This window comes from Mycteria americana, chromosome 3 (assembly GCF_035582795.1).
Source record: "Mycteria americana isolate JAX WOST 10 ecotype Jacksonville Zoo and Gardens chromosome 3, USCA_MyAme_1.0, whole genome shotgun sequence".
Taxonomy (NCBI): Eukaryota; Metazoa; Chordata; class Aves; order Ciconiiformes; family Ciconiidae; genus Mycteria; species Mycteria americana.
Genome location: NC_134367.1, coordinates 72,296,714 through 72,308,926, shown reverse-complemented (window position 1 = coordinate 72,308,926; position 12,213 = coordinate 72,296,714). Strand labels below are relative to the sequence as shown.

Below are 12,213 nucleotides of genomic sequence, written 5' to 3'. Positions count from 1 at the left end.
ATAGAGGAGAAAAAAATGCTCAGCTTGGAAAAGGACGAGAGACATTTTTTGGAAAAAACACCCACATAAACAGACATACAGCATTCATCAACCACTCAGGAGTAGAAAAAATTGCAACATCCAGGTGCAGAGACCAAACTTAAACCTGTTACTTATTTATACTACTGAGTGTCTAGATATCCTTGTCAGAAACCAGGCTATTAAGCACTGTCACTTGAGGCAGGCCTGTTCAAGATTAGACATTAAATTCTGATTAATTTTTTTAGAAGATTTCAGACAATGTTTCTCATTTAAAGTAATTGTCATCCCACCTGGGTTTTCAGCACAATTTACATTTCTGTTTGATTTTCTAAAAGAGAAATGGGTATGAAATAAAGGGGCTGATTGTCTGAATCATATTCAAAAGAAGTAATTGATTAAGCCTATAAAATTTGAATTTGGAAAGTGGTGTTACTTTCCTGTGACCAAATAATGTATTTATGTGGAGAGAACCAAGCAGAAAAGCTCTCAAAATCTCAAAGCTCTCAAAATCACCTTGGAAGGACCATCATGCTGAGGTACATTACAATATTAGGACCTACATTGCAATGATAGCTTCAGCAATCTCCATCAGTTATAAATCTATCAAGAATGTAATTATATTCTGACCTCTACTTATGTACAGTAGCTACAGTGACCTTATGTTTCAGAGGAAGCTGTAGGATTTTATTTTATTTCCAATGAAGCATTAAAAACCTATCAAATTCAGTGGAGGTGTGCCTAATGAGGTCTATCTGCAAAGCCAAATTACTGTAAGAGGTCATTAGGAGACAGCTACCTTGCTTGCATCCACCTTGTAGACTCTCAAGCCAGTTGTGGTAGGTGACACTCAGGTTTGTGCTCATAAGGGAACTACTGGCTTGTTCACACTGTTTTCCTTTTGCAATCACTTAGTTTTGCCAAAGGCAGCAATGACAAAAGAGTGAGTCTGGACTGAGTCCCAGAGCTCTTCTCCAGCAGTTTAGTAAATCCCTCCTGTATTAGGACATTTGAGAGAGGCTTTTGGATTTCTAGCCTCTTCAACTCTCACTTCAGTTTCAGAAAGGTTCCCCTACTCCCCATATGAAGGGTTTCTGGGGCAGAAAAATCTGGTTTCTTCCTTTGTGAACACTGGTGTAAAGGATTCATGTGGTTTCTCTGCCACAGCCTGTTCTTCTCTGCATGCTCCTTTAATACTCTGGTCATCAGCTGGGCTATAGACTCTCTGGCTTTCTGAAGGATGCCTTCTTATTTATAATCTCTTTTACTTACCACATACATTTAGTCTTTTATTCTCAAACAGGGCTTGTTTTACAAAGCACCAGATGTTCCTTCTCTCTGGTGATTTTCAACATAATTTTGATGAGGTAGATCTGTCTTGAAGAGTAACAAAATTGTTCAGAAGAGAAGGTGTTTGCAAGAACTTTTGAAATACTCCTTTGACAAACTGACAAAATTGTAGGCTGTTAATGCTGCAAGGCTGTGTGCATATATAGAAGTGTCAAATGTCTCTTATCATCTGGGGTCTGCTGACAAGGAGCAGAACTGTGGACAAAGAGCCTCAGGTTCAAAGGTTGCTCCAGACTGGGAGGTTAGCTGGTAAACCATTTACCAATCACTGTTTCCAAAGCCAATCATAGATCCATCTTTTTGTTGTCCTCTTAGAAAAAAACCAAAAGTCATTCCTTTTCCTTCCTGCCTTGATTCTTTTTGCTCTCAGAGTGTGGCCACAAACTGTTGATTGCTACAGGGGGTTTCAGCACGGTTCCCACGCCATCCTCACACTCACTATCACCATTCTGACTTTTTTCCTCCGATTTCTTTATGAGCCAAATGTCTTAATTTTGTAATCCTGTTTAACCTAGGAGTTGCAGTCTTTTCCTGTGCATAAGGCTGTCCTTTCTCATAACGTTTCCATCGGCCCTGTTCTGAACCTGTTCCTCGTAGGAGATGCAGCAGCTGTGTTGCTGAAATGGAAAGGAAGCAGTAAAAGGAAAAGTCTGCAATACCAGGAAGCCACAAATAGGGAAGAGAATCTTCAAAGCTAAAAACTCATTTCTGAGCAAACAGTTTTTAAGTAGGAGCTTCTTCCCTGGGTTAAAAGTTACTTATTTTGCAAAATAGTTCCAGTAAGACATGAAACAATGCTGATATGAACGAGAAGCTATTGCTTATATGCTTGCTGCCTAGAAACTGAACTCTGGTTCTCCAGTTCTGGCACTTAGCTTGCCTTTACATTTCGACTTGTCAAGTTTCCAAATCTACTTTGTTTCCACTAGTTTAAATGCTTGAAATGCCATCTGAATGTCTGTCAAGTATGAAGTGGAGGTTAACTTGTAGAGCGCTGACTATTGCAAGGATTTGCAGAGTGCTGCCCATGCACACGCAGAGTGCTGCCCATGCCATCAGGGCTAGCACATGCTAGAAAAAGTGGTACAGCTCAAAGTTATGTGCCAATGACTTTGGAGCAGTAGTTGCATTCTTGTGCCAGTGGCTGGGGCAGTGACTGATGCTGTTATCACCACCTGAGTGAGCTGAGTGTGGGAACTGTAGGATGGCAAGGTGCTGGTAGTAATGGAAAGATAGTGAACAGTGGTGAAACATTTTCCATGTCATTTATGGGGTTTCTAAGCAGTCAGGGGACAAAAAAAGCCAGATATTGTGATAGAGGTTATTTTTCTCTATGGTTTGAAATATTCTCACTAATTATATTTAGTCCAACAGCATGCTGCTTCTCTGATGGTACTTTGTCAAAAAGGGGGCACAGGATTTAACAGTTCAAGGATGTGTTATTTCCCTGGCCTTCCCTCTAAACCTGATATCTTCTAGTAACCTAAGGAAGCAGAGGATCTAAAATGCAATTGAAGTGAATATATTTGTCCTTGCAGCAGTAGAAAACTACTGTGTCATTACTCAAATTGTGGCTATATGTAAATATTAAAACCATCTTCTGTTATTTTGTTAAAAAGCCTTTCTATTGTCAGTGAATCATAATGTGGAAGCCAAGACTGTATCTACAGATAACCCAGTTGTTTGCGCACATCAGGGCTAGCACATGCTAGAAAAAGAAAACTTTTTGTGTGCCTAACGTTTTAGATTGAAATGTTGTTAAGTAATGCACACATACATACCAACATGAGATGCGTAAGGTTTACCAATGGTGATTCAGGTGTTGCTTTTCATTTTCTTGCTTGCTCACTGTGTGATTTTAAGTCTTTGTACATTGATTTTAATGTTTTGGGTTTTTGAGAAGTTAAACCCATTATGAATAAAAGAGCCCTGAGATCTTCAGGTGAAAGATTTTAAAATGTGTTCTAATAACAGGGTACCTGACATCTCACAGATTTATCATGTCTACAACCTATGACCAGTTACATTTTTTTCTACTCATATGATGTTTATGATGATATACATTATGACAACTACAGAAACTACTAAAAGCAGAATTTTACTGTAGATCAGTGAAAAATGATACTAATTTTACTGTAGATCATATATAAAAAAAAAGGCCCCAAATAAACACTATGAATTCTTAGCTGCTACAGCCCTATCTTCCAGGGCTAGAAGGAGAAGTGGCAGAGCAGTTCCTTGAAAGCTGAGTGTTAAAATAAGCAAGAGTAGCAAAGAAAAGTTTTGCTTCTTCTCCCTCATTCTCCTGCAAATATCAGCTCCTGAGGTGGAGTGAGAGCTCTCACCAGTCATCTTTCTTTTCCCAAATATTCCCTCCGGAGGCAAAACAAAATCTTACTTAATTATACACATAGAAAGCATATGGAATAACAGGTAAAATTCTTTGTTTATATAATGTGAAATAAACCCTCCTATTTCCAATAGATGTTATATAGCAGTTTCTAGGATAAAATACTGTCTCATCCCACTGTAGGGACCTGGAATTCTGAAGTCAAATGTGCCACCGCTTCTGGTTGCGCAGCATGGACTTCCTGCACCCATCTTGGAGACATTGCTGTGCTTTCCCATGTTTATTGACAGAGAGTTAAAAAAAGCAATTGCTTCAGAAGTGAATATGTTTTTATGGTCCAGCTACACAATGATAATGAACTTCTAGATTTATTGAAAGAAGGTGGTGATTTTAAATTATCTTAGTTTCATATTGCTATAAGGTTCTTCTGAGATAAACAGCATTGGACTAAGCCAGTTTTACTGAATGGGATATTCTGAGAAAAATACTGCAGCTGCAACATCCTTATCACAAGACAGGAGATATTGTTCCTGCTTAAATTCACAACTTGTGTAATTGCATTCTGCCTACTTACAGTTTTCTATAAAATAAAATAGTTATGTCCTCTCCCAAACTAGAACAGTGTTGCCAGGTGACTTGTGTGTGTCACGCAATGACAGCTACAATTAAGTTGATGGAAAATCAATTTCTGTGTATGCTATGTACAGTCATGATGTATATTAATAAAGTATATTAATGGTTGATTAAAGTTGAAAGTGAAATTCTCAAATGTTAGAAAATACAGAAATTATCGGTGTGACCTATATTGAACCACCTTATGGTATGATCTTATCAGTACCCTTTGCCCTCCAGAAAATTGCAAGACTTTGTTTCTGTTGGCACTGTTAGATATGTATCATGGTACTAGTAACCGATTTTGCAGATTGTTTGCAAGGTGAAGCACGGAGATGTATTTGAAAGTCCACAGTTTTTTAGGTTGTGGACATTGCTCAGGGCTGATGTCTCACCTTTTCTGAGGTGACCCACGAGATCGCAGATCAAGGAGAGTTTGTGTTCATGAGGCTGGGCTCCACATGTAAAGTGCTTTGAGCCTTCTCAATGATTGATGACCACTGATACAGATAGTAAAAAAATTATTTGCTGAAAATCTGTATACTAAAATGCAGTTAAAGGACTAGACCTCTGTAGACTTTTGGGGTAGGTTTCATTCAAAAAATATTGGGGAATGGTTTTCTTTTCTGCATTTGCAGGTAAATAAGATAAGGTTAAACATATAATTCACCTGAGAGTTTTAACCTTCAAAGAAAGGTACTATTTGTAGAAAATAACTTTATTGTAGTTTTTACTTGCAGCTATTGGAAAGCTGTTTGGAACTCCAGCAAGACTTAAATGGAGCATGAAGAGCTGGGTTAATAAACAGGCTGCAAGTGAATAGGGTTTACAACGACAGGCAGATGCAGTTTCCATATTAATACCCATCCCTCGTGTGAACAAGCAGAGTGAATGTTGTGCACATGGGGGAAAGAGAAGATGAAGGTCTTTTGCAGTTTTTGTATCATGTTAATGAAAATAGCACAATAAGTATACCAGATAGCAGGTGGGTGTTGCAAACAGACAAAAAGTAATAGCTTTTAGGATTTCCAAAATAGTAAACAGTAGGAAGGACATAAAAATATCTTGGCTATTTCAGTTTTATCAAAAAACCTGTTTTTTCAGTCTTAGTGCCAAGAAAGTTTATTGGGTTTTATCAAATCTGTTCCCATTTATTGCAAACAATAAGCATTCTTTACTTGACAAATATTCCTACAAAATTTCTAATAGTAAAGAAATTGAAGAATATTATATAAAGCAGTTCATAGGAAATATATTTAAGTAGAATAGAATTTGAGATTATACATACATCTTTAAATCTAAAATGCATAATTCTATGGTTCACACAGAACAAAGCAAATTTTATTCTATTTGTTCTCCTCCTCTTCTTCCTCTAAATATTCTTGAATATTTTGTATAATACTGAAGATATAAAGGTGGAGTTTTGTTCTTAGCAGTAGGTAGGAGGAAGCTGGCTGTTGGATGGCTGAGATTCAATATTCATTCAATACATTCCTAATTTAGGATTTTTTTTTAATAATCGGGAATTTATTTTTTGTTTTGTTTTAATCACATGTTGGAAAACACTAGTAAAGAGTTTCATTTGGTTAACATTACCTCCACGGTCCATATGCAATTTTATTGCTGATCAGGTTCTACTGACTGGAGTATATAATGACTCAGCATCTTTGAAACCTGCCTCCATATCTAAAAGACTGACTGAATTTACATATGAAGCTTTATAAAACTGCCTTTGAAAATCTTGGCTCTTGTAGCTTTAAAACTCAAGTGGAAATTGTTTTAGAGCTTTTGCAAGATACATAGTACTTCCATTTTTGGTAGAATATTGTTTTTCACAACATTTCGCAATTCAGGTTCCTTTATTGGCTGAACAGTGGAATCAAAATTAATGCATTCATATATTTAAAAAAACCTTACAGGTTCATTGCACTTTTGGCAATGAAATTGTAGCTTGATGGAGTTGTCTTTTTTGGAATTAGTGACTGTGCATAGCTATTATCTCTTCTTAACAGAGATAAAATTTGATTAAGCTGAAGGAGATTTGGAGGCACTTGCGTTTTTCAGAGAGATACTCACTCCTATTTGGCCCAAGAAAATGAATAATAAAATCACTATGTTGCTTGTCCATCTAGGGGTTAGGTGAAGAGTTAGCAGTAATTTCTCTAAATCTCTGATGAGTATGATGCTTATACAGATTCAAAGACCTTTCTGTCTGTGATCATAAAAGCTGCTGATGTGATGCACAAGGAATGCATACTCTTACTGACTTTTTTTTCAGATCTGGTCTCTACAAAATCCAGTGTAAGCTTACTATGTTTGGTTGGGTTTTTTAAATGCCGAAATAAAAATGTAAAAATAAATTTGTGTGGGGCTTCTCCTCCAAACTGGTTATTTTCAACTTTGCTCAACGCACCACTTTTTTTCAAGGTGAAGAAAAGCCAGCAGGAAGCTTGCAGATGAATTAAAAATAAAACTATTGTTCTTTAGAATCCAATTGATTTGTAAACAGCTAAATGTGTTTACATTTGCCACCTTCCCTCTGTTATGTCAAATTCTCATCACATCCTTGTTTTACTTAACAAGGCAGGCCTGGAGTAAGTAAAAAGCAAAACCAAAAAATCCCTTCTAATCTTGCAGTAATCTATGCCATGGACACTTAAGCCAAAGGTGCCTTATTTGTGTTTATTAACTCTTAATGGATTCTTTTCTCCATCAGATTTGGCCTACAGCTTTCTAACATATACCAACTTTTAATTTATTCACAATTTCAGCTTTGTTTCTGTATGGTATGAAAGAGAACCTCTTCTTGTCTGTCCTGAACCTTGCATGAGGTAGTTTCATTTGATACTATCTTGTATTAGAAGAGAAGCATCAGTGTTTGTACCTTATTCATCTTCTTGCTAGTCCCGATTTTGCAGTCTTGTATCTGGCTTGCAGACCAAACAGACCTGGTCAATTTAGCTGTTTCTTGCACCAAATTTGTTTCACGCTTCGGATCATCTTACTTGTCTTTCTCTTATCCCTTTTTCATTTCTTTTCTATCTCTTTTTAAAATGGGAAGAACAGAACTGCACACAGTGTTCATTGTAGTGTGCCTCATGAGTTAATAAAATCTGTGATTTATGAAGGTGCTCTGTCCTCCCTTCCTCTCCTAGTAATTTCTAGCTTTCTATTTACTTACTAAACTAACTTATCTGATGTTTTTATAGTATTATTCTAACCCCAAGATCTTGTTTCTGAATTATGTCAGTTCTGAGTCCATCTATTTATGAGTATGTTGAACAGTACAGACCCCAAGAATACTTTTAATTCTTCAAAGGGAAATTTCTAGATGAGCGGCTGTAGAATTTGGGATGTGAGAAAGTTAACAAATGCTTTAGTGTGTACGAACCAGGTGGTTTTGTTCACATTATTATGTCTGCATGTTTCACAGGGCAATTTTAATTCAAAAACATTACATTGATATAAAGCATACAACAAAAATACCTGTTACGTTTTTGATATAGATAGAGTACGTATGCTATTGAGTATTGCAATGAAGTAAGCTACCAATAAGAATAACTCCAGGATGATGTTTTGCCAAAATAAGTCTTGCATTTTTTCTTAATAGCAAGAATCTCCCCCTCCTCTCCTAAATATAAACAGTTTAGTGGTAGGGAAAATTGGTATTGCTCAATGAAAAATGGGAACAGTAATGCACTTGAGACTTTTGGCTTACAACTAGTTTAACGAACAGGAAAATGCAGAGAGGTTAAGTAGTAGGAGTGATGAAAGATTTATTGAACTCGCTTTATCTGGAAAGATTAATAGAATGGAATCAGAAAGCCTACTAGATTTTTAATGAATTAGACATAAAGTGCTTAATCTTCAAGTACTAATTCAGTGAAAACATCACCATATTCAAAGAAAGAAGCAAACAGATCTAAAGATCCTCTCTGTTCCTTTGAGACTGGGAAAGGACACCTGATGATATGAACCAACATTTATATGAAGGAATATTGGATCTGAGATGAAGATGTTGCTAACAAAGACTGGGAATCTAAAGGTTTAAATTTTTGTGGTGTGAAAAAAGCTGAGCAAAGATTGTGTTTCTCCCTCCCCCACCCATCAGAAAGACCTGTATTGATCGCTTGCAAGTGCCAGCAGTTCTCAAAGATGGTGTTTGTTTGTTTGTTTGTTTTTAAATTGTTTTCTCTTCTCTGTTTCTTGAATAGGTTGCCTCCTCCTTCTCTACAGATACTTCTTTTGATTTTCAGACTGGGACTACTGCTGCTTTTCCATATTGCATGAGAACTCCAGAATAAGCCCTATCATAAGCTGCCTTCTCCTCATAGCTCAGTTCCTTGTGTGCTTTCTTTCTTATTTGCTTGTCCCTCACCCCCATCTGATGATTGATTTAAGTTTTTAACTCAGCCTCAAAATGCCTGTGCCTCCTCCACTCAGAGCCGGACTTAATCTTCCCTTTATGGTTGGAGCCCACGTGGGCTTTATCATTATATTGTTCTTGTAACCTTTCCACAAAGGAAGATTTTGTTCCACTGTAAGGTCTTAAGTTGTTGTTCTAATTGGTAAGGCTGACTTGATAATATCCCAAGGTTCAGGGTCATATACTGCTAAGCACGTTGCAGAAATGTGCGGTAATGACAAAGACGGTTTCTGTTGCAGTTATTACAGCTTTTTGACAGTAGGTCTCCCACATTAGATTCTGAGGTTGCAATTATCTTTCCTTTTCTTACTTCTGTTTATCTACTTACATGGCATTCTTTATTGCTGTATAAGCTCGTCATACAATGGGAACTTTTTGGGATGGTTTTTATGTAATTAGAAGATCACAGGTTCAGTAATAGGATGATGTTTAATTAAAATAATTGGTGGACTTGAGCAAAACTTTCTTGGATAGTTTTTGAGAGCTACTTCTGTGATCCATCTCTCCCACCCAGATCATTGAGTTATCATTGATGGTTTATAGAATAGTTGTCTGCTAGAGGTTGGGACAGACTTTGCAGCTTGTGCTGTAAAGAAATATTTATTTATTCCCAATTACTGACTTCCCTTTGTGGGGCTAAGGCAGCTATACAGTGTCACTAGTCGAGTCCTGTGTAAGCCCAACTGATCTGAATTTTAGGAAGGAGTGCGCTATTCCTGACACTATACTTTTTAAAATAGTTTTTCTCTCCAACTATTGATGTAAGATTCCATATATAGGAAGAAATCTTCAGAAAATAAACCAAGAGTTAATGCTACCTGGGTTTATCAACAGCAGATGCTGATTGGCTGAAGCTATGTGTATGTAATACATATGTTCAAGGAAAGCAGTTCATTATGTTCTTGTGTGTCTCTAGGAATCCGGAAAGACCGCAGAGGCGGGCGAATGATTAAACAAAAACGTCAAAGAGAGGAGCAGGATTCCAGGAACGGGGAGGCTTCTTCTACGGAGCTCCGAGCTCCCACCCTTTGGACAAGTCCACTGGTGATTAAACATAACAAGAAGAACAGTCCAGCCCTGTCCCTGACGGCAGAACAGATGGTCAGTGCCTTGCTGGAAGCTGAGCCACCCATAGTTTATTCTGAATATGACCCAAATAGACCATTCAACGAAGCTTCTATGATGACCCTGTTGACCAACCTTGCAGACAGAGAATTAGTGCACATGATCAACTGGGCAAAGAGAGTTCCAGGTAAGGGAAAAAAAGCCCCAGTGAACTATAAAAGCCTCTACATTACAAAGCGATAGAAAAAAGAATACAGGTTTTCACACTACATATTCTAATTTCATGCAAATTGTTCACTTAAGTATAAATACATAAAAAATCACAAATTTTATGTTATATTGGTTGATAAAAAACTATAGTGCAATGTGAGTGACTTTTGAAGAAAGATTTATTTGAGAAAAGGTATTTCCCCACACTATAGAATGTTAGACAATTTTTTTGATTGCAAATCCTTTTTTCAGATAAAAGCCAGCAAAATTAAAGGTAAAACCAGATTACTAAAAAGCCAGATCTAATCAGTTTTATCTAATCAAGTTACGTTAATTATTTAGATCCCTTTTGAAAAAAGGGTTACTCTTATGTCTATAATGTAAGCCATAAATTCAGCATCACTACTGAGCCCATAGTATTAGTATTATTTATTTAATTGCCAGTTTATATTTTTGACCATAAATTACAGATATTTCATGAATTTTGGGTCTGAAAAACAGAGCCAGAATAGCAATTTAAAAGATGTTTTCATCTTTATCATTTTGGTGCATCATGGTTGTTGAGCTATGACCCCTCTTTTCTGGAAGGGAATTACAGAATTGTGGGAACTATGTAACATTTTTGGTTGAACGTATGTTACACATCCATTCATGTGGTTTAATTAATTTATATCAATGAAACGAGAGAGTAGTTTTGTAACTAAAGTTCATCATATTTTAAAATTTCAGTCTACAAGACTACTTTTCATAAGTTAACATTTAAACATTTATTAGAAGTTTATTGCACATGCTGTACTTTTAGCTTTGTAAAAATACCAGCATACACAGTAACTTACACTTCATAATTCACTGGGATTCTGATCTCTTAAATTTTTACTGTAGCCTTTTATTTCATTGAAATTATGTAGCTGCTTTGTGAAGGGATGTTAGAGAACACTACCACAGCTCTCACTCATATAGCGCATTACCTCAACAGCATTACACCCAGGTTATGCCGTATTTCTGTTTTCCTTCATTTAAACTTGGCAAGACCGCTCCTGGTAAATCAATAACCCATAAAATCTGAGTCTTTTCCAGTCCTCATGGGTTCCCTTTTTACCACTTTTCACATGTCACTTTGTGGGCTCCAGCTATGATCAATGAGAACCTGTGTGTGTTTCATTTCTCATCGTATCTTATAAGAAATCACCTGAGAATTTTATTCTTGACAAAGTCACAGTGGTTAAGGCCTGATCCACAGTCTGTTCAAGTCAAGGGCAGGTTCTCCTGTTAATTTAGGTATGCTTTGGATCATGCCTTTACAAAATGCTTTCGAAAAATGAACATATGTCCATATTGTTAAAGCTGTTCACTATCGAAACAGCTAAATTCAGAAGACTTTTCTACTGATTTTTAGAGATATAATTAGTCTAAGTCTGTTAAAATCCATTAATTTACCTTCAACATGAATATACCACATTCAAAATTCATTATGTTGTCCAACTGGAAACATTTGTCTTCTATGACATTTGATTTTGATAGTTAATGTAATTAATGAAAATGTGTTTAGATACAAAGCAACACTGTTAGGGAACTTAGATCTGTTTTTTATTCAGAAGACTCTCTAAAACTGCTTGTCACAAGATGATTCCATCTGGTGAAGATCAAAAAACTGCCTGGGTTACCGAATATATCCTTTATTTCCTAAGCAAGCTTCTGAAATTGGAAAATCAAATGTATAAGGTTATCAACTACTTGTGTATATCCAGTCTATTTTACATTTAAATAAGTATGCCTGTTAATTGCCAAAATAGCTCCTAAGGAGAAACTAAGCCAAATGACTCTATGTATATGCATTAATAAGTACACTAACAGGTGAGGTTTGATATAAAACTGGTGAACTTTGGTTAAAAAAATCCAAAAAATCCCTTCCCAGTCATAGTTTGATCTATTAGGCACTATACAAACAATCGTACCAAAGGAAAGTCCTAAAGCAGGAGAGATAGAATGTGAACAGTTTGGGGATTCTGAAAGTGCTGGAGACCTAGCTGGTTCTTGGTGTTGTGGCTTGGAGGACAGTATGCATGACCAAAAGCAGAAATTAAAGTATTTTAGAAAGTTGATTTAAAAGAATTCAGGCCCAATTGTTTACCTACCTCTAAAATTGGGTCCTCTGAGAACAGGAATTTTGGAGCTAGGTGCT

At 36.5% G+C, this 12,213-nt stretch overlaps 1 protein-coding gene across 1 annotated transcript in view; it reads left to right on the top strand.

The window, feature by feature from the left end:
- Window positions 1-12,213, top strand: part of ESR1 (estrogen receptor 1) — a 112,851-nt gene that overhangs the window by 50,988 nt on the left and 49,650 nt on the right. Inside the window, 1 exon segment of the mRNA XM_075498970.1 lies at window positions 9,673-10,008. Coding sequence (XP_075355085.1) covers window positions 9,673-10,008 — 336 coding nt within the window.